Source organism: Silurus meridionalis, chromosome 22 (assembly GCF_014805685.1).
Source record: "Silurus meridionalis isolate SWU-2019-XX chromosome 22, ASM1480568v1, whole genome shotgun sequence".
Classification (NCBI taxonomy): domain Eukaryota; kingdom Metazoa; phylum Chordata; class Actinopteri; order Siluriformes; family Siluridae; genus Silurus; species Silurus meridionalis.
Window position 1 is genome coordinate 13,702,066 of NC_060905.1, and position 23,554 is coordinate 13,725,619.

The following is a 23,554-nucleotide window of genomic DNA, read 5'->3' on the forward strand; positions in this document are numbered from 1 at the left end:
CTAAGCATGTATGCATATGTAGCAAGCGCTTGTTTGTGTGTCTCACCGTCTGGAGCAATGTCTCCACCTGGTTCAGCTGCTCCTCACACACACCTGACTCCATCTGCACCTTACTGACGACCCTCTGGAGCCGCTCCAAACTGCACACATTAAACACATGCATGATTGTGGCGTCCACAACTATATACAGGTTGTGCTGCTGTGTGAAAATAAAAAACAACAGGGAGGTGTGGTGCAGCTTAATGGTGATGCTTATTTACTTTTACTACCTTTTTGTTGATTATTTTTCTATAACAGTGTGTTTTGTCATGCACCCTTTTCAAAAAAACTTATGGAATTACTAAACTTTTGGGAATTTAAAATTTGAAAGACATTTGATGTCCTCTGAATAATCACATGGGTTTTGTATTGCAACTAAATCACCGAATAGTTTGCAAAACATGTTCGCTGCGTTTTTTACTATAGACACAACTATTAAAAAGTGACTTACACTCTTTTTTGGCGAAGCAGATATTCCAATCCATGACAGTAGTTCAGAAATGCCATGACTAGTGATAATCTGTGTCCTGCTTCTTAGTTTATCCTCAGTGCTATAGCACAGCCTAAGCTTTCTGTTTCTCTCTTTCTATGCCTTTCTGACATTTACACAGGTTTATTATTTAGAAGCAGCAGACACACTGTCTTGTGATAGGGGGACGTGCCCTAAAACATTTGAAATCTCTCTTTCCTTTAAAAGGCATCAATGATCTACTAGCTAAAGTCTTGCTAAAGGCAAATAAAGAACATAAAAAACATATTGTATAATAAGACAAAGTTTTTTCCTATTCATGTTTCAGATAATTTGATACAGTTCATTTTTTTCCCCAGGAATGGGCAAATGTCCAGAGTGCAACTAAGCTTTATTTGTAACCTAGACAACATTAACCCAAATATATTCTCCCAGTGTTTTCTTTACCTATGCTTAATTTTATTCTGCCATTTTCCAATAAATAAGGCTATTCTAAAAATCTAACAGGTACCCCCTCTTTTTTTTTTTTATAATTTGGAGGCCTCACCGTTCAAACTCATTTCTGAGAAGTCGCTCCCTCTCGAGTATCGCTACATGGAGTCGACCCCACTCCTTCTCCACATCGATAGGGTGGTAACTGGGTGGAACCTTGACCTGCCCAGCCTGCACTGCAGCCTGTGTATACAAAGAAATACTCAAGTCAAGCACAATAAAAAACATACGTAACAACAATGAAATCATTCAAACATACGTATCAACAATGAAATCGTTTAAAAGAATGAATTCTTAATATGCAGTGCAGTTACATACATTCTTACAGATATTATCAACTGTGCTTTGCATATGTATTCCTGCCCTTTCTGTATTTTGTAGTATAAAAACCAACCTAAAATAAAGTTTGGATTAAATGTCAGGAATTCAGAGAAAATGTGGGGGTGGAATCAATACAACCTCCTTTATAAAAGAAAATAATAAATTTGAGTGCATATGCATTAACTGGCTACAATATAATAACTGGCTGTGAGTTATTTAGGAAACATACATAAACATGCCGGAGCTATCAACACTAGTCTTGTTAAAAGTTCTGGAAAATCCTCAATGTTTGGTTAATTACATAAAAAAAACCCACAAAAATAATCAACCTGGGAAAAAATCACGGATGCATTCTAAGAAAATGGAAAGTTATAATGCAAGCACACTTCTGCCTAGAGGATCCATCCACTGAAAGTCATGGAACCAGGAAGGGCCTTAATCACAAAAGCAAACCAGAGCCACATAATAACAATTATATCAATTTCATTTCCAGGTTATAACACAACAAAATATTACAATTCAGTGAACACTTATCCATTTCCCCATTTAAAGATTGATGTGATCTCGTATATGTTAATGTATTAGACCTACCACATGCTGCATTATATATTACCTCAAATGACTTGTAAATATGTTTTGAGCGATTTTTGTCGGCCTCCTTGGCAGGTAACTCTGTCTCCTTAAATTTAAGAAACTGGCGCCAAAGGACCTGGAATATCAAGATAAAAGGATTGAATTACAATATGTAGTTGTATGGGTGAAAGTTATATGTATGCTATGTGTATGTTTGTGTTCTATTGAGCTGGTAAAAGAACCTCAATTTCCTCATAACTGGTGGGGAACTTGCTCTCTTCAAACACAAGTATATGGTGTCTGATCCACTGCAGCAGCATGGTGACCAGCTCGTAGTACTCCTGCCAGCGTAGTTCCAGCTCCTGTCACATAACACACAAAAACATTTAATGTAACATTTAGAAGTCTTATTACACCTACACACCTCTATTACACCGCCTCAATTACAAAGGGGAGTTTTGCCCTCAATTCTCCATCAGTGAACAGTTCAATAAGATAAACTATACAAGTAAATCCACAATAAATTTTCCTGGATATGCAACTGCACTTATTTTAACATATAGGAATGATTAACACACTATCCATTGAAGTTGAGGATGGTTTCATGTTCTGGGTCTTCTCAAAATTTCTTTCTCATCTCAGGTTTTGATCCTCACCAATGTCTCCTCTGTATTGCCTATAAAGACTTTAGTTGGGCCAATTTCTATTGACAATCTATTTATTTCCATAGAACTGCTTTTGTGATGAAACACACTGTTAATGTACTGTAAGTGGTACCAGAAACTAAATTGTATCATGGATGTTCCACATCATTACATGTAACTATAGATGTCCATAGTGTGTCATCACATGGTGATGTTTTCTATACATGACAATAAACTCATCTTTAAATAATATAAAAATTCCTTAGGTTCTCTATACATCTTAAATGACATGTATTTAAGCTGAATGTAGATGAAAAGTAATAAGGAGGTTTTGCAAACTTAATCATTATAAATTGTGAGGTTTTGCTTATATAATGGACCAGAATTTGCTTTTCTTTCAGTATTAAAAAGAGACTCACATTGGCCTGAACTCCATCTTGTACATCAGGAACTCTTGGCATGACATCATAAAGGGAGGAGACGTATGTAATGATGGACTTTTCATCAGGGTGTGGCACATCTACATCTACATGACCGAGGAATACAAAAGCAAATAACATATATAAACATTGATTATGTTACAAATAAGATTCTGTTAAGAGTTTTATCAAAAAGAAAAGTGAAATTAACATGAGTATTTCTACACATTCTGGTTTCTCAGTAGTTTTGAACAATGTGTACATTTTTCATCATTTACATGAAACTAGGCCCTTTAGTAGATACACACACTTTAAATTATACAGCTCAGAACATCCTGACAAACATTTAGGTTCTTAAAATAAGTTTAAAACGATGTCATGTACACAATTCTTTTGATACATTTTTACTTTCAGAAGTGCACAATTGATGTTGCATGTTCCCAGCCAAAATGCAATATTGTGTTACTTATGCTGCTGTTTATTAATCATTTTGTTTTACAAACTTTGAGCAACTATTGTTTACTTTGATGATTATGAATAAGAAATATGAGAATAATCCAATTTGTCTGTATACTACTCATACAGCTTCAGTTCTAATCATAAAATTTGTTCCTACAGGCGAAGCAAATGTGTGCCAGGAAAAGAACAGGTTGCAAAAAGTTTTGCTCAGCCTTAAGGAACGATCAGGTTTACCTTCTGGATCGAGCAGTCGGGTGACGCCCAGCTCCCTCTCCGCCACGCTGAAGGCCTGCTCCAGGTTCTCCAGATTTGTCTGTCTGTATACCTTGCTCATGTCAATCAAATTCGGCCTAAGGTATACACACAAGGAATGAGCCATGTCAGAGCAGGCTTTAACAGAAAGCAGAAATCCCAGCAGTTGCCAAGGAATGATATACATGCTAGGCATGTCTTTAAAAGAATGAGACTTTTATAAATAACAGACAGGTAAACAGAGCTGGGAGATATTATGTGCTGCACTACACATGTTACAAAGGGTATTTCTGCAAATCTCTCTTCATCGTAACAACTTTATCTCTATGCAGAACTTTTCTCTAATCAGTCATGTATTAATTATAGTGTATGGATTCTCACTCACATTGCCAACCAAAACAGTTGAAGACTATAAACAGCATGCACCTACACGCTCCATGTACTTCAGTAAATAGGAAGAATTTAACCGTTTCAATGCAGTACTGTTGAACTACACAGAAAACGTGTGCTCTAATATATTCTAAAAGTGATAATAATGGTGAGAATGAGAATAATAGTAAATACAGAGTATAAACATTAGCTTCCACACACAGCGTTTTTTAATGGTAAAATAAAGCCTGCTAGTATATATCTAGTTCTTCGTGACACTGTATATTCACAGGTCTCAATAACACATCAATCAAATATGCTATCCAAGGATGAGAACTTCTACTCTCCAAATATTCCAAGTGTGGCAAAAACATCTGCAATTACACCCAAGAACCACCCATTTCTAAGAAGTGAAATACTGTATCCATACAATTTAGTGTACTGGTGAAACGCTTGTGTCCCTGCAGGCACCACTTCAGTATAATATGCCTTTCGATAGAACATTTTGTTCTTGTTGACTGTTGAGGAAATAAGTTGCTCCATGCTTGACTCAAAGTCTCCACTCTGAGATCCACAGCTGGACTGAGCCTCTGGACTTTGTGACTCGGAGTCAGTGCATCCCTCAGAGGGCACATTTTCACACAACATGACCACCCGATCATCCAGATCACTAACTGAGCCATGAGTGCTGCTCGGTGAACTACTGCGCCTTTTCCTCGATCGAAGCTTCCTCTTCAGACTGAGCATCGGTGATGGATGTGCTCTGGTATAACCAACCGTGCCTTCCTTCTGGCTTCTTTGATTAATCTTCAGAGAATATCCTCTTCTTTCAGGCAAAGAATATCTGCTCTAATTCCACTCTCAGGCATTTGGTACATCCAGATCTTCTGGTAAAGTTTTTGGGTAATAGCATACAATTTAAATAAAAGGACTAACAGTTGCTGTGTCTGTTTTCAAGAAAGGAATAAGCAGCTGATATTTCTTCTAAGACACAGATGTGCGTCTTTGCGAGCAAATGCAGGGTGTAAAATCACAGCCTCTGGGAAAACCTGCCACTTTTATATGCTTCGCCCTTCACGTTTTTCCTTAATCCCTCACAGGATTTATTATGATCTTGTAGGGAATGTGAGAGAGAGAGCGAGAGAGAGAGAGAGAGAGAGAGAGAGAGAGAGAGAGAGAGAGAGAGAGAGAAATACTGTACCCACCACTTTTCATGTCAGCCATATACTATTTCATGCTCAAGTGCAACAAGATATATCTTGTCCAAAAGTACAAATATTTGAAAAAAGAATTTACTGATAATTTGTAAGACCACAAAAGACACTCTGGGGATATCATATGTGTGAAATTATTCCCCTGGATTATACAGTTTGTTTAACCACAAACAAAAAGACCTTGTGTAGGAGTGAAAATGCTCCCAGACACACATACACCCCCACACACACACTATATATGGACAAAAGTATTGGGACACCTGACTTTTCCAGCCATGCTTGGTTCTTCCCTGTTACCACAAAATTCGAGGCATACAATTATACAGGATATCTTTGAATGGAGTAGCATTTCATTTTCCTTTGCCCCTGTGCACAAACCTAGCTTCATAAAGATATGGTGTACATTAATCGGAGTTCAGACCTCAACCCTACTGGACCTCCCCTATTTGGGATGAATTGGAACCTCAGTACCTAACACCATTGTGGCTGAATGAGCACAAATCTCAACGGGCACACCCCCAAACCATGTGGAACATCTTACCTGAAGAGTGGAGGTTATTATAACAGTAAATATGGACTAAATGTGGAATAGGATGTTCAAAAAGCACATACAAATCTTATGGTCAATGTGTCAACAAACTATTGCCCATAAAGTGTTAATATATAGTCAATATATATGACCCAATACATGCATATATACAACTACATTACAGTACATTGTTTGTTATTTTTTTTAAATTGTAAAAAAAAATTGCGTTCTTTTATTCTGTAACATATCTGGTTATTTTATTTAATTTCTTTTAATGCATGCAACACGTTAAAAGTATGAGCAGTGATTAGCTCTTCCTAACTCTTCATTACCTGTATTTGTTAATGATGGCATTAAAGAGCCTGCCGTCTCTCCAACTGGTAGTGAAGTTGTCACAGCGCAGGCCGTGGTAGCCCTCCACCATGCGCTGAGACCAGAGCAGCAGCTTCTCCTTGGCCGTCATGTCGTCGGACTGACCATTCACTTGTATGTCTGAGATCTGGAGGAATATATACATATATATTTAGCAATTGTGCATTAAAATTGCAATTACAATGTATGGAATATTAACAAACCTTATACCAAGTAAAAGTATAATGTGCAAGTAACTAATATTTAACTGAATAGAAACTGCAGCCATATTTCTCTGGTATAAAAACCACTTTAGTACGTGCTGTTTTCGGAAAATAATTGACTTTGAGGTGGTAAAATAAATTCTATTTTACCACAGGCTTCATTTCGCCATCTTGCTTTTGATTTATCCTAATCCTAATAGTGTGCATCAACATGTTTTACATCAACACTGCTTTCCCTGGTAAGTATGATTTTCTAGAGAAGAAAAATTTACATTACTGTTGTAATGTGCTTAATACAGTACCGAAAACTCAGAATCACCATAGCAACCACATATGAAATGAATAAACTGGTGTTCTTTATTACACAGTAGGGAACACAATTTAATGAATAGTCTTTAAATAACTAAGGGATATCCTGTAATGACACCCTAGTTCTTGCTGCTATGATACTGTGCTTGGTAAATATAGCAGCTGGTCATGATCATGAGCTCTCCACAAAAATGTCTTATGAGCAGAGCGTTGTTCATCTTTTAGGCTCGTGGTTGTGTTTGCTTGTGAGTGGTGTGTGTATATGTGAATGTATATGTGTATGTGTCTTTGTGGTTTTGAAGTGATTCATAGTCAGGATTTCCCTTTTGGATGAATCATTTCTCCCAAGCTAAAACTGACACCGGGTCGGACTTTTATACACGTGGCTATAAGCATGTGGCTGAAACTCTGAGGGAACTTATGGAGGTTGGTTTAGTTTGGCATTTAGGGAAGTTGGTTAGCTTGGCAGCCAGTCCTGCACGCTGTGACTCAATCAGGACGGGAACATGCTTTATCCTTTCACTTCAACTTTTTCAACTAAACAGCCATCGCATACCTGAACAAAGCCACCATCCCCACAACAAGTCGAGCTTTTGTTTTCCGGTACAGAACATTTATACTGTTGAAATGATTAGGAAAAGCAACATGGTGTATAATGTGCTTCAGTAATTCAGTTAGACCTCTAAAGGCAACTGATATGCTGTATGTTTATATGCAAGCTATGTGACTCGTTTATCTCGGCAGACTAAATTATTTGACAGCATTTACAGCAGGCTTCCAGTTGATACAAAGACTATACCCCTCCCATGCCACACAAATAAAAGGCCAGGATGTAAAAAAAATGAGAACAAATGCAATAATAAAGAATAGACAATGGCTATACTATCCCCCAGTTGACAATTATTAAAATTACAGTAGTGGAGAAAAAATAAACATCAGAAGTCTTATGAGTCATCAAACTGCCATGCCAATATGCCCACACCCTCTTTCTTACAGGGAAGACTGAGTCACTGAGGCGGATGGACGCTGCCTCGGACCATAATTTTTACTTTATAGTATTTATATATAATATCATACAAGAAACCGAGTGTATAATTCACTACATTCAGATGGCCAAAACCAACCATTTTTACATTTTATAAATTAATTACTTTTACAGAGCTTCTTCTTGTACAACTCTCCTGGTGCAACTTCCACTATGTGTGTTTGACCAATGTATAATAAAATGTTTTTACTGCTTAAAAGTAAAACTGGACAGAAAATGTGTAAAACAGAAATAGAAAAGAAAGAACGGGGCCAATCTAGCATAGTAAATACAATCCAACACTACATATGTGAGAATTACAGTATATTACACCATACCTGGAAGTGAAGGATGATGGTCCATATTAACCCAAGGGTCAGCTTCGGGTTTCCATCTGCTATATCATCGTTCCTGATGTTCACCAGTTTGACCTGGATCAAAAAATGAAATAGAGACATTTAAAACTGTGGTGTATGAAGTTTAATTTCATCAAAATTAATGTAAATCATCTGAAAAACCAATGCAGCAATTCTTGTACCTGTCTATGTTTGAGGAAGTCCAGGGCGATCTGGACGTTCTGTAGCTTATGGAAGCGCATGCGGCCCTTCTCTCTGGGCTGTTGGACACAAAATATCAAAGTAGCTCAGAAAACAAGTGGAAATTAACTGATTAAGTTAAATGCTATGAATTGGTACTGTTTGAACAAACAGATTCAGACCTCTTTGCCTTTCAGAATTGTGCAAATTGTCAAAACTGGAACTGGACGAATTTGAAAAACGCTGAAATGCCTTTTGACGAACATACACTGCCTGATCAATAGTTTCTCAACTCCTACCAGGGCATCTCAGGTAGATATGGTCAGATGAATAGTCAAGCCATTTCGTATCAGAAATTAATGATGAAATAAAAATAAACATAAACAAACAATAAATAAATAAAAAGTAATGTGCCCCAAAACACATGACAGATATTGCAAGGAAAATATTATATAAAAGAAATACCATATACATAATAGTCAAATCCCTTATCCTGCCTATTAATTTGCATTAAATCCTTTTACCAAAACAACTGACATCTCTCAGGTGAATTGGGTATAATGTCATGGTGAATATGCGATGCATGAGAAACGCACTAGCGTACTAGCGTACAGTCCAGACCATGCACTGGCAATCATGATAGTTGCCAAATGTATAGCCAGTAAAACAGGAGAAAGCCAGCCTCCTGTCTAATTTTAGTGTATGATGTCACTTATAAATAGTTAATAATAAGGAGAATAATTCATGTATAATACATGACATCATGACGTAAAACTCTTTTGGAGCTTTAGTGATAAATGCTTCTAATGAATCTCAAGAGATTTTAGTGAACATCTCATATATTCCCTGCTAAAAAAAACAAACAAAAAAACAAACAAACAAACAATAGAAACACTATTTGTAATGTGTTTAATGGTTTCAATGGGAACTGGATTAATTTGAATGGAAACTGTAATAGTATAACTCTAACTGTAGCTTTCTACTGGTCACCAACAGATCACCTTTGAGGACCTGTCAATCACATGGTGGTATCTTCTGGACACCTATAGGTACCCTTACGATGTCATTGAGGTTCCAGATTCCAGTAAGTTTCTATACTGGTTTCTATAGTTTGATGCTAAAGATTTTATAACGTTTTAAACTTTTGGTAATGGGTGTAATGGTTAACACTTGATGCTGTGTAATGAAGAGATACCATTAGTGATGGTTTCTACTGTTAATTTTTAGTAGGTTTCTTTTTTTTCTTTGTCTGTCAATCCACTTATTAAATTTTTATGGCTGAAACTCTTCATATAACATTTACTACTACTACTACTACTACTACTACTACTACTACTAAAATCTGACTTTAATTCAAACACAAATGCATATAAGAGAAGATAATGTGATCAGATTTAGATTTTTTGATAATAAATGATGTGAAAAGTATAAGTATGACTGCTAACCCTGTCCCAACCTTTCCTTTAACCTTAACCGTTTGAGCTTTGCATATGATTTTTAACATAATATTTAAATAAAATTTCTATGAATTTGCAAGTGTGAAACCACAGTAAAATACAAAGACAGAAAGCATCTTGGTTTGGTTCAGTACTTTTCCTGAAGCTTTAGAACATTAACGCAAGCATATTCGGGACTAATTTTAGCCTGTAATACTAATACTAATACAAATACTAATACTAATGCTAAATTATTATAGTTTCCTGTAGTCAAAATGTTGTTTGTTTAAACAAACAAATCCCCAGTTCATTCATTCTAACATAAAATAATCAAAATAAAACTTTTCCATACCAAACTTCAGCCAACCTCACATATAATAAAAGACCTGCAAACTCAGCCTGGCTGATCTGACATGCGAAACGTAAATTACTACTTATCCAGATTTTCTGAGCTCAGTTTTTTGCAGGGGGGTAAACAACACTAACAACAAGACACAAGACAAAGGAAGTGACATCATGCACATCCCAGGTCACCCCAGAGTGACGCATGCCAGACCCCCTGAGGAGGCGAGGTCGGAAGGTTCTAGACCCACTCACCAACCGTGAGTTCCTGACAACATCGCGCTCCCTCGGCTACCCCAGCAAGAGCATCGCAAGAGAAGAGGCAAAGGCAAAGGGGTCAAGGTTAGGGCAGAGGTCAGCCAAGTAGAAAACTGAAAGGTCAGGAGTGGGCAAAACCAGTGCAGGGAGTTAAAACAGAGGCAGAAAACACAACATTAACATGTTAAAATAGATGTGCAACACAAAAGAACCTGTGTAATTCATCATTTTTTGTTCGCACAGTCACTCAAAGGTAAAAATAAAAAATAAAAACATGCAAAACTTGGCGAAAGAACAAAACATTTATGGAATTTAGTAACTACGGTTAATTAGATGTAGGTTAAATTAAGTATTGGGGTTAAATACTGACTATCATGCAGCTATTATGTATAAAGAAGAACTTGGGTTTATTAAAGTATAATTAAAGCTAGAGTAAGTAGGAGGATGCGGTGCAAAAGCAGGTATCTATATGTACATTTTGCTTCAGGATGTGTATCCTGATGCAAGGACTTATATTTGATTTCTTTTATAGTTTGTCCATGAGTTCTGATGAGCACCGATACTCACCAGTGTTTCTCCAGAGAGCACCTCCAGCAGGGAAATGAGGCTGTGGCCATCTCGCAGATCTTCGTACAGATCTGTGATGTGCCTCTGAGCCTGGGGAGAAAAAACATACAGACAAAGAAATCAGTCCATTACATTTTGGTAAAGTAGTGTGATGTATGTTTGATCAATTAAATTCCTTATACTAATGAGTGAATTTTTTCCATTAACTTATAGGTAATAGAAAAACAATCAACTATGTGGAAGTTTCCTCTGATAAAATACTGAATTACTTTGAACACCTCAACATTATATATTTACATGTGTATACACACACACACACACACACACACAAAATATATTTCTTAGACCCCATTTGGATAATACAGATGTGTGTGCATGTTTTATAATTATAATTTCTCTATTTAAATTCTTAAAGCTGGACATAAAAGGCTAAAGAATCCATATCGCTAAGGTTAGCCGCTAAATAGGATGTGGCTAGCAACTAACGTTAGCGCTATGGATTCTTGAGCCTTTAAGCGTTTTTATTCATGTGCAAATTAAATCTTATTTCCAGTATGAAGTGAGTAGCCACAGTGACACTACACTAACTCTGCTTTCTTTTTAAACCCCTGGCATTGTTGTGTATGTTTTCCCGTTTAATTATAATAATACAAATATGCACTAAACAAGGCATTAATATCTTCCTGAGGGAACTCAAAAATTATTGCATTTGGTGTGTAACGAAAAAATGTAAGTAATTATAAGTAATTGATATATGTGTATTATTTTATTCATTCTTTATATAACTAAATTATTATTATTATTATTATTTTTATTATTATTATTAATAATGCAAAATGGTTAATTATAAATTGTAAGCATTTATATAACAATTGTTACTATAGAAACAATAGAAACTTAATAGCATGAGCACATTATTATAAGCTGGAACTACAACATAAGCAGCAGTTATACAAAAGTATTTAATTAAACCTTCATTAATCAGAAGTGAGCACTGAACAGTGCTGTGCCATAACCCAAATATAATAGTTATCTAAACGGTACCTGCATTCAGCCTTATTATATTTTTTATATAATTTTATATTTAGTTCTAATTCTTGTAGAAAAACATTTCTGAAAGTTTTTAGAGGTTTACTGTTACTGTAAAAAAATGAGTGATTTTAGAGGGTTGTTGTACACTTTTTAAAACATTGGCTACAGTTTAGAAGCTTAAATATCCAAAGACTTAAAGAAACCCTTCAAGAATGCATTTTTCTACTATTAAATACGTTTATAGGTAGACTCTATTTTTAATCAGTATCCTCCCTTAATCTGTTTCCTAATAAAAACGGATAAAAAAAATTTCTGCAATGCCTATAATATATTATCAAGGCAAAAGCTGATGGGAGAAGCTTTATTTTATAGTTAAAAATTATATTTTTATTAATACATTTTATTATTTCAACATAAAACTCCATAAAAACAATTCACTGTACGTTTTTGGGTGTACACCTTCAAAACTAAAATGTTACGTAATCTAACCACAGACATTTTTCACGGTTCAGTTCTCAGGAACTCATTGCTTCATGGTAACTTGGATATACTAGCATCTGTTCTGATGAATGTTTGGCCTAAATTTGCTTGCACTGATAACATTTTGCTGTAGATAAGTGTTGTGTTATTTAGATTATTAAGGAAACTCTGGACTGAAGGCAGGTGACCTAAAAAGCTTAACAGTCTATCCTGAGGAATCTATGGCCTAAATCTCTGATAGACTAATATTTCTCCTGGTGTAATGCCTTTTTTATATCTCACATTTGCGTGTACTGTATATATCCATGTCATGAAGCACTTACATTAAAAAACATCACACGGTTCAGAACAAACCAATGCAGTAGGCTTTTGTATAAGCAGCAGGTTTGTTCATTGATTTCAGAAAAAACACAGCACAGCAAATCAACCGAAAGAGCGTAGGCGGTGTCAAACGTGTTAATAACTTGGACCTAGATCTAATAGGGAACAAAATAAAATAGATAAAGATGCAAATGAAAGGTTTTTACATCAAACAGTGTTTCTACTGATTGCTAAAAGCCTCCTGCAGAAAAAAGAGACGGACATTCTGCACTGATATTATAACAGATCATTAATACGGAATTATCTTCAGTCTTTGGTCTGATATTTATTTTTGGTTATTTAGTTTGTCGAAATAGTATATAAGAGGTCTAAAATGACTATGCATCCAATTAAACACCTGTTTCTCCTGCAAAGAGGCCCAAGCAGAGCTGAACAGCACAGGAAGGAGACATGTGAGCTTGAGGAGCATGAGACTAATCGCAATACCATGCAGATGAGGTTGGGTCAGCACTCGGTTCAAACACTCGACCTACCTCTGCTTTCCAGTGCTGACGGAGATGAATGATGACAGAAAAAACGAGTGATTGTAATGAAGAGAGAGAAAGGGAAAGACAAAATACAGAGGTGTATAACACATGAGTAAGAGCAGAACAAACTGGAATTTTATGAGAAAGAAAACTAAAAACAAAACAAAACAAAACAAAACACACACACACACATACATATATATATATATATATATATATATATATATATATATATATATATATGTATGTATATATATATATATATATATATATATATATATATATATATATATATATATATATATATATATATATATATACATACATATATATACATACATATATATATATGTATGTGTGTGTGTGTGTGTGTGTGTGTGTGTGTGTGTGTATGAAAGAATGTAGTCAGAGAATGCAAACGGAGACGGTTTTACATCATGATGCAGTGTTTGAGAATGAATAAATGAATCATTATAATATTAAACCATAACTGAATAAGGTCTGAACTAACATCCAATCGCTGTATTAGAATGTTGACAATAACATTCCTGAAACAAATGCAAAGTTTTACTGTGTAATATAGGGCCATATGCCATATAGAATCCATGTTTTATATGGATAAAATGATTTATATGTCTCTGCAGCTGTCTGAAAAACTAACATTAGTTATACATAAAATAAGAACTGAAACACTGATAATAACCTCCCCTTACAAAGCATTCGTAGAGCAAAAACATATTTTCTTAAAACACACATAAATGATTTAACTCCAACTGCGTAACCATTAATAAAACTTAATAATGTTAGATATATCCTATAATATAATTCATAATATAGTAAATACTATAAAAGTATAATATTAATAATGATTATATTTATAGTATATCCACTTTAGTATTATTAATGATAATAATAATAATAATAATAATAATAATAATAATAATAATAATAATATCGGTAGTGAATAAACAGTTTGTTTACATTTATAACTATTGTTTCCTGAATCTAGTCATAATTGATTGGTTTATTATAAGTAAGGCTCCTGAAACTTGCACTCCAATTTAAGGATTTAAAATCTGTCTGAAATATCTCAGTGTCTAAACAGCTAGCAGGCTGTTGAAAAATGCCACTGAGGTAGAGATGGAAAGGATACTCTTACAACCGCCTAACTGCTTACAACAAGAGTGGGAATGACTGAGCTGTTCTGTTAAGCATAAACACTCAAGAAAGAAAAAAAAAACAAGGCTAAGAAAGATACATGAGAAGAGGCCATATCTGTTATCCTTGACAGTGTGGTAGGACTCCAGTGGTAACATGTGTGGGTAAATGGATGATTTGGTAAATTGTATCAATTTAAAATAAAGCTAGGAGCAGTGGTACAGGACACACACAGCTGTCTGTATGCAGTTCTGTAGACTAGATACTGAAAAGGTGTTAAAATGGCATGTGAATATCTCAGTATATATCTGTGAAAGAAATTTTGGATGGTTATCACAAACACCATCTCTGACAGTATCTATGATGCATCACTGACATTTTTCATTCACTCATACACAAGGCTATTGTCTCTCTGTGGTACTGGATCACTGCACTGAAATATGATGCGTAATTTAAATATTGGCACAGAAGAGCTGCAAGGCACCTGAGGGGCAGATGGTAAATTCACGAGGCCATGAATAAAACACATTGTGCTTATGCAGGGAACTAAAACCTGACCAGATGTGGATGACTCACTCACATGGATATATACACACACACACACACACACACACACACACACACACACACACACACACACACACACAGAAGCAGACAATAATAGTTGGAAAAGTACACACAAAGCTGACACACAACTGTAGGGGTTTAGAGTTTGTACAGGAGATAAGACTTTTTATTATCAGGAAATAGTTGCAAATAAATTAAGAGAAAATATACTATATAACTTTGCCTGGGGCTTCACCATGTCTTGAAACAAATTCCTGTCATTCCTGTAATAATGATGGGGTAACCAAATATTTTTTTCCGCCATCATCTTAAATACAGGTTTAACAGTTAACCCTCTGGTCATAAAATGTAATCTTGAAATTTACATCTCAACCAGTATCTCTGTTTCTACAAGAAAACAAAACTACAAGTAAACGTTTCCAGTAACTGTTGATCAGTCCTACACAACAGCTTGGATGAATTGTAGCCCACAGTACAGAACAGCTTCCTTTGGATTTCCCTACATGAACTGTTTGCTTCAGGTCCTTCTACGACATTTCTTTAGGATTAAGGTCAGGACTTTGACTTGGCCATTTTGAAACATTAACTTTTCTAATGTGTGAAAATCTGATGATGTTTTGGCACATAGTTATGCAAGGGTTCACAAACTTTTCACCACGGTATTCCAAAGCAATACAAGCTCCTGAAAAGTTCTTAGAAAACTAAGAAATTATTCATTCATTCTTTGTATATCTATAAAAGTCTAGTTATTTTAATACAATATTCAATATAATTTAATATTCAATAATATTGTAATGTATTTTTCAATCAATCATTTCTTTGCCTTCTTTATTTGTTACATGAATTATAAAATGTTATAATGTGTGCAATAATACCTTCATGAGATGCTTGTTCACCCATTTTGTAAAAGTCTTTTTCTGTACGCGGTCACGCTCGTCTGTCGAGGAGAATATGAGGGAAAAGAAAGAGAAACACAGTTATTGGTGAATGATGAAAACAGTATTTTTCAGTAATGCAATAGACAAGTGGCAGTGAGTTTAAAAATACAGAAGAGTAGAATCAGTGATCAATCCACGAATGCCATACGTTATCCCACTTAAAATAATTGAAATAATCCTGAATTCAACTAAGATGACAATGATCCTTCTGCTCACTGGAACTAAATTAAAAGTAAATGTAAAAAAAACGTTTTGACTCACACAGTTCATAAGCGAATAAGAGAGAAAGCCGCATTTACCATTTAAACGCCAACAATGAATCACGTTTTCTGACTCCAAAGACGGCATATAGGTGAATTTCAATTCAATGAATTTTCATTTGTGTAGCGCTTTTAACATTGGCCATCTTTAAAGAGATAAAAGGGTTATAAAGTTGTATAAAAGAATGTATAAGTTTAGCACCTGTTAGTTAGTAATTGTACATTTTTTCCTAATGAGTAATGAGAGAAAAAATACTCCCTGAGATGGCATGAGAAAGAAACCTTGAGAGGAACCAGATTTAAAAGGGAACCCATCCTCATCTGGGTGGCACTGAATGGCCATTCACTGAGGTTTTCCTTGTAGTGTTTTGAAATGACTTTTTTGTATACTTTTTGATTAACTGTATATAAGACAAAAACCACCAGCACGGTTTTTGACTATTTGACTATGAAATGAATGTGAATTGGAACTAAATTGTTGGTTGGCATTTAAAAGATACTGACACTGAGTCATTAGCATAACACAGATCCCTTTTTAAAACCAGTGAGAAGTATTCGTGACTTCCGAAAACAGGATGTGTCTCACTTTGGATTGAGGTTCCCCATGCTATATTTTGAAATGATTCCTGAAGTACACAATCTGGAACCACATATGATGAGCAAGTCTCAACAGCCAGATCTGTATGTTATGTTTTTATAATCATGGCACTGGTATTTATTGCTTCTTGTCACGTACAGAGAAACTCAACTGTAAAAATCCCTGACACTGAAGACTCCTTCCAAAAATAATAACAAATCACTTTTTCCACACAGAAAAAACTACAGTTACACAAGTTTAACATGTAGGGTTGAGCATTCACGGTCAAGTATGCTTGTTTGTTGTTGCTGTAGAAAGCGATATGGATTAGTTGGACTACTGTCAGAGCTGCGTTTACTGAAAATGACTTGGACCAATCAGAATGCAAAATAGAATTACGTTGTAAATAGGATGTGACTTTAGAACATGTACGTCATGTCTCATAGATAGATCTTTATAGTTCTATGATATTTCTGAGAAGCATTCTATACAGTTTGTTTGGGGAAGTGTTCAGTACTGATCATTTGTACACTAGGTAGAGTTCATCCATAGAGGCAGTTTCTGTGTAACCATTAAATAAACGTTAAAAGGTTTCACCTTTTTTTAACATAGTGTTCTGTTTCAAAAAATCTCAAAAAGGTGATCATTAACAAAAATATAAAGCTTAAACTTAATAAAGATATTTACATTTGTTCTTGAACATATTTTTGCATCTAAAACATTATCTTTTAACCATTTCAAATTGCTGTTTGTTTTTTTTTTGTCTCACATCTGCATGACATTCCAGCTCTTCATATCTATACCTGTGCATAACAGATGACTCAGTGCAAATACATAATTTAAGATCTTATCATTCCATTCCTTCCCAAATATAGCTTTGGCCAGGGGGCAAAAACAAATTGTTGCGTATCTATCATTTGGTTTTTACTAACAGATTGAAAAAAGGTGTTTGAGGACATGGATAACTCAAAGACTAGAGAATAAAAATTAGACTCAAGCATAAAACAAGAAACAGACCTTTTTATGGTGAAACTCTCTTACATGAGTGAAACAGAAAAACACACTGTATGGATGTAGATTTTTAGTGCTACCTTTCCTTCCTTCTGTGGACTTGAGCATCCCCTGGTAGTAGCTGTCCTCTGTGAACACCATGTCACTACCCATACTATCACTCGAATAAGTCCTACCGTACTGGTGTAGAGCCATTTTCTCTGTTTCTCCTACTCTTACTAAGCTTTTAACCACAAAATGTCAAAACTTTACAGAACTTTTACTCTACGGTGAGCAGCATCTGAGCATGATGAGAAAAGCCATGCAGTTGGATGGGTGTGTTCCACGTCAGTGATTTCTGCTTTTGCTTAACCTCTCCCTTCTCCCTCCTTTTTTCACTTTTTAACCCATCTCTTGTTCAGTTCCCCTTTTTACCTCCTCCTCCTCATTTCCATTCTTTCTCCATGCAATAAATACCTTGCCTCAGGCAGTAAGGTCTATCTTTTACTGCTCCTGGAAAATGTGGGGGGGGGTCACTGTGTAATAGACCCAGCTTGCCCCCACGAAAACTGAAACAGCATAACAGAAGTAGAAAGCTATAAAGAAAACCACAATGACAGAGACAGGAGAAATGAAAGTGAATAAATCGGAAGTAGGTAATATAAAGACAGAACTCTCAGAACCCATTATATTCCAGTGCTGTTGAATTCTAAACACAGATTGGTCCGACAGTGTTGATTCATTTTCGAAAGGAGCAGCTCTGGCAAAATTGATCCAAAGGAAATCCCAGGTTTATATCAACAAACTCATTTGAATGTGCTACAGTTTCTAGGGTAAAAAACTTTAATAGCAGTTGCCAGATTCTCAAGCTGCCTTTTTCTTTTAAACGTTTTAAGAAAAAAGAAACAGAGAAAGTGCAATTGAGTAGCTATGAACAAAGCGACACTAGGAACTTCTTTTCTATACATTCTACTATACATCTACATTTTATAATGTTAAATGTGTCAATAAATGGTCAAAAAATTATGTCATTAATAAATAAGAAATTTAAGTATCTGCAAATTGTTGTTTCAGTAGTGAAATGAAACACTTTGTAATTTGGAAAACAAAGAATAAATGAATGAGTAAAATGTGCCATGTTTCTTTTCTCGTGCTACTAATCAAAGCCACCACAACTGGAAGTGCAGTACACAGACATGTAGCCCAAACATATATGGTTCACATACTGAATAAAAGAGCAGAACGCCATCACTGTTCATTAGCTGCTATACCAGAAAACCGCAAAATGGCAAACACACCTGCTTGATATTGATCTGATCAACAGGGGGCACTGTAAAAGTCTTTAATCCCTCTACAGGGGGAAAGCCCCTTCTTTTCCCAAAGGAAAATGTGACTCACCCACTTTCCCCCTCATTAGAGTGATTCTGTCTGGAATGCCACATGGTAGCACTTGGAAGGAAAGATATGAGTCAGTTGAAGCAGCTAATTTGTGATATAGCCTCGAGCTAGAAGAAAAATGGTGGACAGATGAGTCCAAATGTGACATTTTTGGTTCTAACAGAAGAACTTATGTAGGACAAAGAACAAGAGAGATGTTAGCAGACTGCCTCACACCCACATGGAGGTGGAAGCCTAATGGTTTGGGTTTTTTTTTTAGCAAGTTTGAAAGAAATACTAAACCAATGTGGCTAGCATTCTATACACAAACCCCATGCAATTCCATCTGGACTGTGGCTAATTGGAACCAACAGTACCATACAACTACACAATGATTTGAAGCATATAAAAAAATGGCCTGACAAGTCACCGCTCCTAAATCCTTTTAAACTGCTCTAGGGTGAACTATATCGCGAGATCAGAAAGAAATCTCCAACTAGTGAAAAACACTTTTGTGTTTTATAAGAGGCATGGCAAAGTATTTCAGCAGAATTTTTGGAGAAAGGAACTGTCCTGATGCAGTGCATAAAGCTGTTATTCACGCTAATAGAGGATTCTTTAATGAATATAAAGTTTAATAAATCTGTATGTTTGAGGTAAATCTTTTTACTATTAAATTACATAAATAATAAAGACTTTTTTCCTCTTTTGACAGGCACTCTAACTCTATGGATATACTAACGGGCCCAAATTACACAAGTTTTTGGTGGGACTTCCACTGGCAAGCTTTGAAGATTTATTTATTTTTTATTCAAATTGTGTTTGCTTTATTTGGTATAAACAGTCTATGTGTAATTAAAAATGCCTACACACCAAGAACAAATTTGGCATTTGTAGCACATTACATGCAGTGTCGAGTGCAAAATTTAGAACATACCCAATAATTTACAATATATAGATGATGATAATGATATACGATAAATATAGATATTATGCATATTCAAAATGTATAAGCAGACATCAATAGTAATATTGTCTTCTTCTCCTTTTGTTTTCAAATTACTTTTCTGTTAATTGTTTAAAAATATTTTTCCTTGTTGCATGATATCCCACATTCATTTTTTAATCCTTTATACTTCGATATTTCTGAGACATTGTGGGATATTTTCCCTTTTTTTTAGGTGAGATGTCAATTTTTGCACTCAGTTGCATTTGACTTTGTCATTCATAGATAAAATACAGATATTGAAGTGATTTCTAATATTTTTTTTTTGTCAGTAATATAAACTTTAAACAATCTTTAAGATTTGTAGATATGGTATGTAGATGCAACTCTATACAGATTCCGCTAAGCTGTTAGACCATTACAGCATGCTAGCTCTGCTTGGAAAAGAGATAAAGACAGGGGATTCTTTGCATTTTAGCTCTGTCCTACAGCTTGTTTAGACTTGAGTTGAAAAAAGGGTCTGATGTCTTGTTTGAAGGATTGCAACCCGGAGTGAGGACAGCCAAGAGGCCCACGTGAACCTAAACCACAATAGAACTGTATGTTTAGCACAGAGAGAAGATATCTCAAATGGACCAATATACAGTAAAATGCATACAGAAATTAAAAAAAATATACCTCCTGTCTCTATTACATAGAAAATGGGTACAAATAGATTAATTAATCTAATTAAATGTATTTAGTCTATTGAATGTCATTAGGCAAAATATGCTAAATATTTTTAAGAAGCTACGGCATCCTGAAACCTACAGTTCTTCACATTTATACAGATTTCCAAAAGTGATTCCTTCAAAAGATTTTGCCCCGAACGAAGCTTACACGCGTTTTTACTATAAAAATGAGCATTAGAACATATGCATTAATACATTGCAACTAGAACAACTGCAAGAGCTGCACTGTGATAGAAAATAAATCACCACTTTCTTCATTTCTGTTTCATCAGAATGATTCAACATTATTGGTCAAAGCATTCGGCATCAATGTAGTGGGTCAATAATGATCAATAACTGAGCGATTGGATGGAAATGCACTTTGCATGTAATAAGATAAATCTTGTTTGCAAAAAAATGAGAGATTACTGACAGAAAAATCAAAAATAAAAGTGTTTGCTGCTTATGATAAAATATGGAGGCAGAACCCTCTCTCTCTGACCCCTGTGTAGCAGGACCCACACCCACTCCTCACACACTAAACCATGGGTACTTGTGACAGCTTGTACCAACAAACTCATTCTAAAGACTGGAATGTTATCAGTACATTATTCCCTCTCTCTCTTTCGCTCTCTCACTGACAGACACTGCCATAAAAACAAACTTTATGACAGGTACAGTGCAAAGTTCAATAACACAGGTGCCTAAATATAATTTTAAACAAATGAGCACCAGTGTTATTTTCTATGTGGATTTTGGTTGAAGCTTCAACAGTCAAAATAATTATAAAATAAACAATTGAATCTTTATCCTGCACTAACAGATCTTATAGTGGAAAAGTGCTGGATCCACACCCTTTACTTCTGCTATTGTGAAGCAAAGCCTAAATTGCTCAAAGGCTTCTACAACATGGAAGCTGGGCATCACACTTCCCCAATGACTCAGAAATAGAAAATGGCACCTTCACTGGCACGCAGAAAAAAGGAGAACCCTGTAATTGTGGCGTTGGTCATGTAAAACTGCAATTAGAATTAAATTAGTGTCCTTTAATGGCCCTAAATCTGTTTTTCATTTAACATCTACAAACTGACTTTATAAAGTCGTGCCCTAATGGATTTGTGGTTTATGGAAATGCCTCCCTCTTGTGGAAGAGTGAATGTTCAGTTGTGTAACATTGTGAAGCAAAACCCTTTTAACCATATCCAACTTCAACATCTACTGCATTGGATCAGATCGCTGGGCTTTAGGGAAATAAAAATACGACTGATGTCAACAACCCTTCAGATTCAAACAAACAGGAAATGGGATTTTTTTTTAGATTAATTTTGGTCCATACACTTTTTTTTCCGATGTGGATATTCTCCCACTTCATTTCTGGAAGGCAGAACTTTCCTACAGACCAGATATAACCTCACCCAGAACTTTCTCAGCATGAAACTATATACACTTCCCAGATATATTTATAACTTCTTAAGTCCAGACTCCACACTCCCCCTACTTTATTACCCTTCCTTCACTCCGGTCACTAAATATCATTTTTATGTTTTCAAATGAAGTTGCTCGATATGTTTATGTTTGTAAATGTATAAAAACGTGTATGTAAATGTATGGAAACTTAATGTTATCAAAAGAGTGCCTTTAGTATCTAAACACAAAGTCACACTGAAAAGTACACTGGATATGGGAATTAAATCTTAATCCCACAGGAGTAGACTCAATCCAAATAGACTCAAAATGCACCATAGGCAAATGTAGGCAAATACCCCTTTACATTTTTTAAATAAATAAATGTGTATGTATATATACAATAAAATAGGTACATAAAAAATAGTATGAAGTCATTTTTTTCTAAATTTCTACAAAACCTACGTTATAACAACATTTTTTTCTAACCATTGCATCTCCTCGTAAGTTCCTTTAGTTGTGTTCAATGAGTTTCAGGCAAATGCATAAATCACAAATCTTTATGACAGGGGGGTATTATACAGGGGTGTTATTATATAGAGTGCGTTCCTTATCCCAACCAAGCAATCAAGGTGAAGGCACATCTTGAAGGGTTAAATTTCTTGAGCCCCTCCTATTATAGGGCGACGTTCAACACACACACACACACACACACACGCGCATACACACTTGGACGTAAGTGGCCGCTCTTTACGCACGCCAGCCATCCACTTCTCTCTCTCTCTCTCTCTCTCTGTCTCTCTCTCTCTCTCTCACACACACACACACACACACACACACACACACAGAGTCTCACCTGCGCAGCACATGCGGCTGTACAGATGTGGTCCAACTTCAGCGCAGCTCAGCTCGTGAATGTACGCGGCGCGTCCGTAAATCACGTCCAGGCTGAAGGTAGTGAAGCAGGGGGCGAGCGCCGCGACCGCCGCCATGTCCTCAGCAGCGGCCATGTCCACTATAAAGATTTCCCTTTTTATCTATCTATCTATGGCTCTATCTGTGTGTTTGCTACACTCACTACACGTCCAGATCGCTCGCTTAAAATGTTGCTTTCCACTCCGAACACGCGTGCGCGCGCACACACGCACACACACACAACACACAACACACACACCAGGCGGCAAAAGGAAAGCCCGGCCCATGGAGGTGTGGAGCTCAGAGCTCAGCGCTGAATACAGAGCAGAGATCTTCGAGCTCCGGGACTTGTGAGGGAACTGAAACGTGACTCCCCAGAACGTCCCAGTTCAGTCCGTCACACTTCCAACCAGCCACGAGTTTTAACATTAAAAAAACAATCCTCAGGGGTATCAGCTATAATATATAACTTTAGACTATTAGTAAAAAATAATAATACAAATAAATGGTTTTTCATCTCCTTAT

General features: G+C 35.8%; 1 protein-coding gene across 13 annotated transcripts in view; it reads right to left on the reverse strand.

The window, feature by feature from the left end:
- Nucleotides 1-23,554, reverse strand: part of pleca (plectin a) — a 58,056-nt gene that overhangs the window by 26,095 nt on the left and 8,407 nt on the right. For 4 of the 13 annotated variants that reach the window (XM_046834996.1, XM_046834998.1, XM_046834991.1 and 1 more), the window contains exons 2-12: nucleotides 15,788-15,849; nucleotides 10,828-10,917; nucleotides 8,227-8,304; nucleotides 8,027-8,119; nucleotides 6,113-6,279; nucleotides 3,651-3,766; nucleotides 2,958-3,064; nucleotides 2,137-2,256; nucleotides 1,935-2,030; nucleotides 1,056-1,183; nucleotides 47-140 (exon numbers count right to left, since the gene is read on the reverse strand). In XM_046834996.1, the coding sequence (XP_046690952.1) occupies nucleotides 47-140; nucleotides 1,056-1,183; nucleotides 1,935-2,030; nucleotides 2,137-2,256; nucleotides 2,958-3,064; nucleotides 3,651-3,766; nucleotides 6,113-6,279; nucleotides 8,027-8,119; nucleotides 8,227-8,304; nucleotides 10,828-10,917; nucleotides 15,788-15,849 (1,151 nt within the window). Of the gene's footprint in view, nucleotides 1-46; nucleotides 141-1,055; nucleotides 1,184-1,934; nucleotides 2,031-2,136; nucleotides 2,257-2,957; nucleotides 3,065-3,650; nucleotides 3,767-6,112; nucleotides 6,280-8,026; nucleotides 8,120-8,226; nucleotides 8,305-10,827; nucleotides 10,918-13,193; nucleotides 13,209-15,787; nucleotides 15,850-17,778; nucleotides 18,005-22,970; nucleotides 23,380-23,554 lie in introns of those variants that run through there. The other 9 variants (XM_046834995.1, XM_046834997.1, XM_046834988.1 and 6 more) reach the window with 6 other exon arrangements.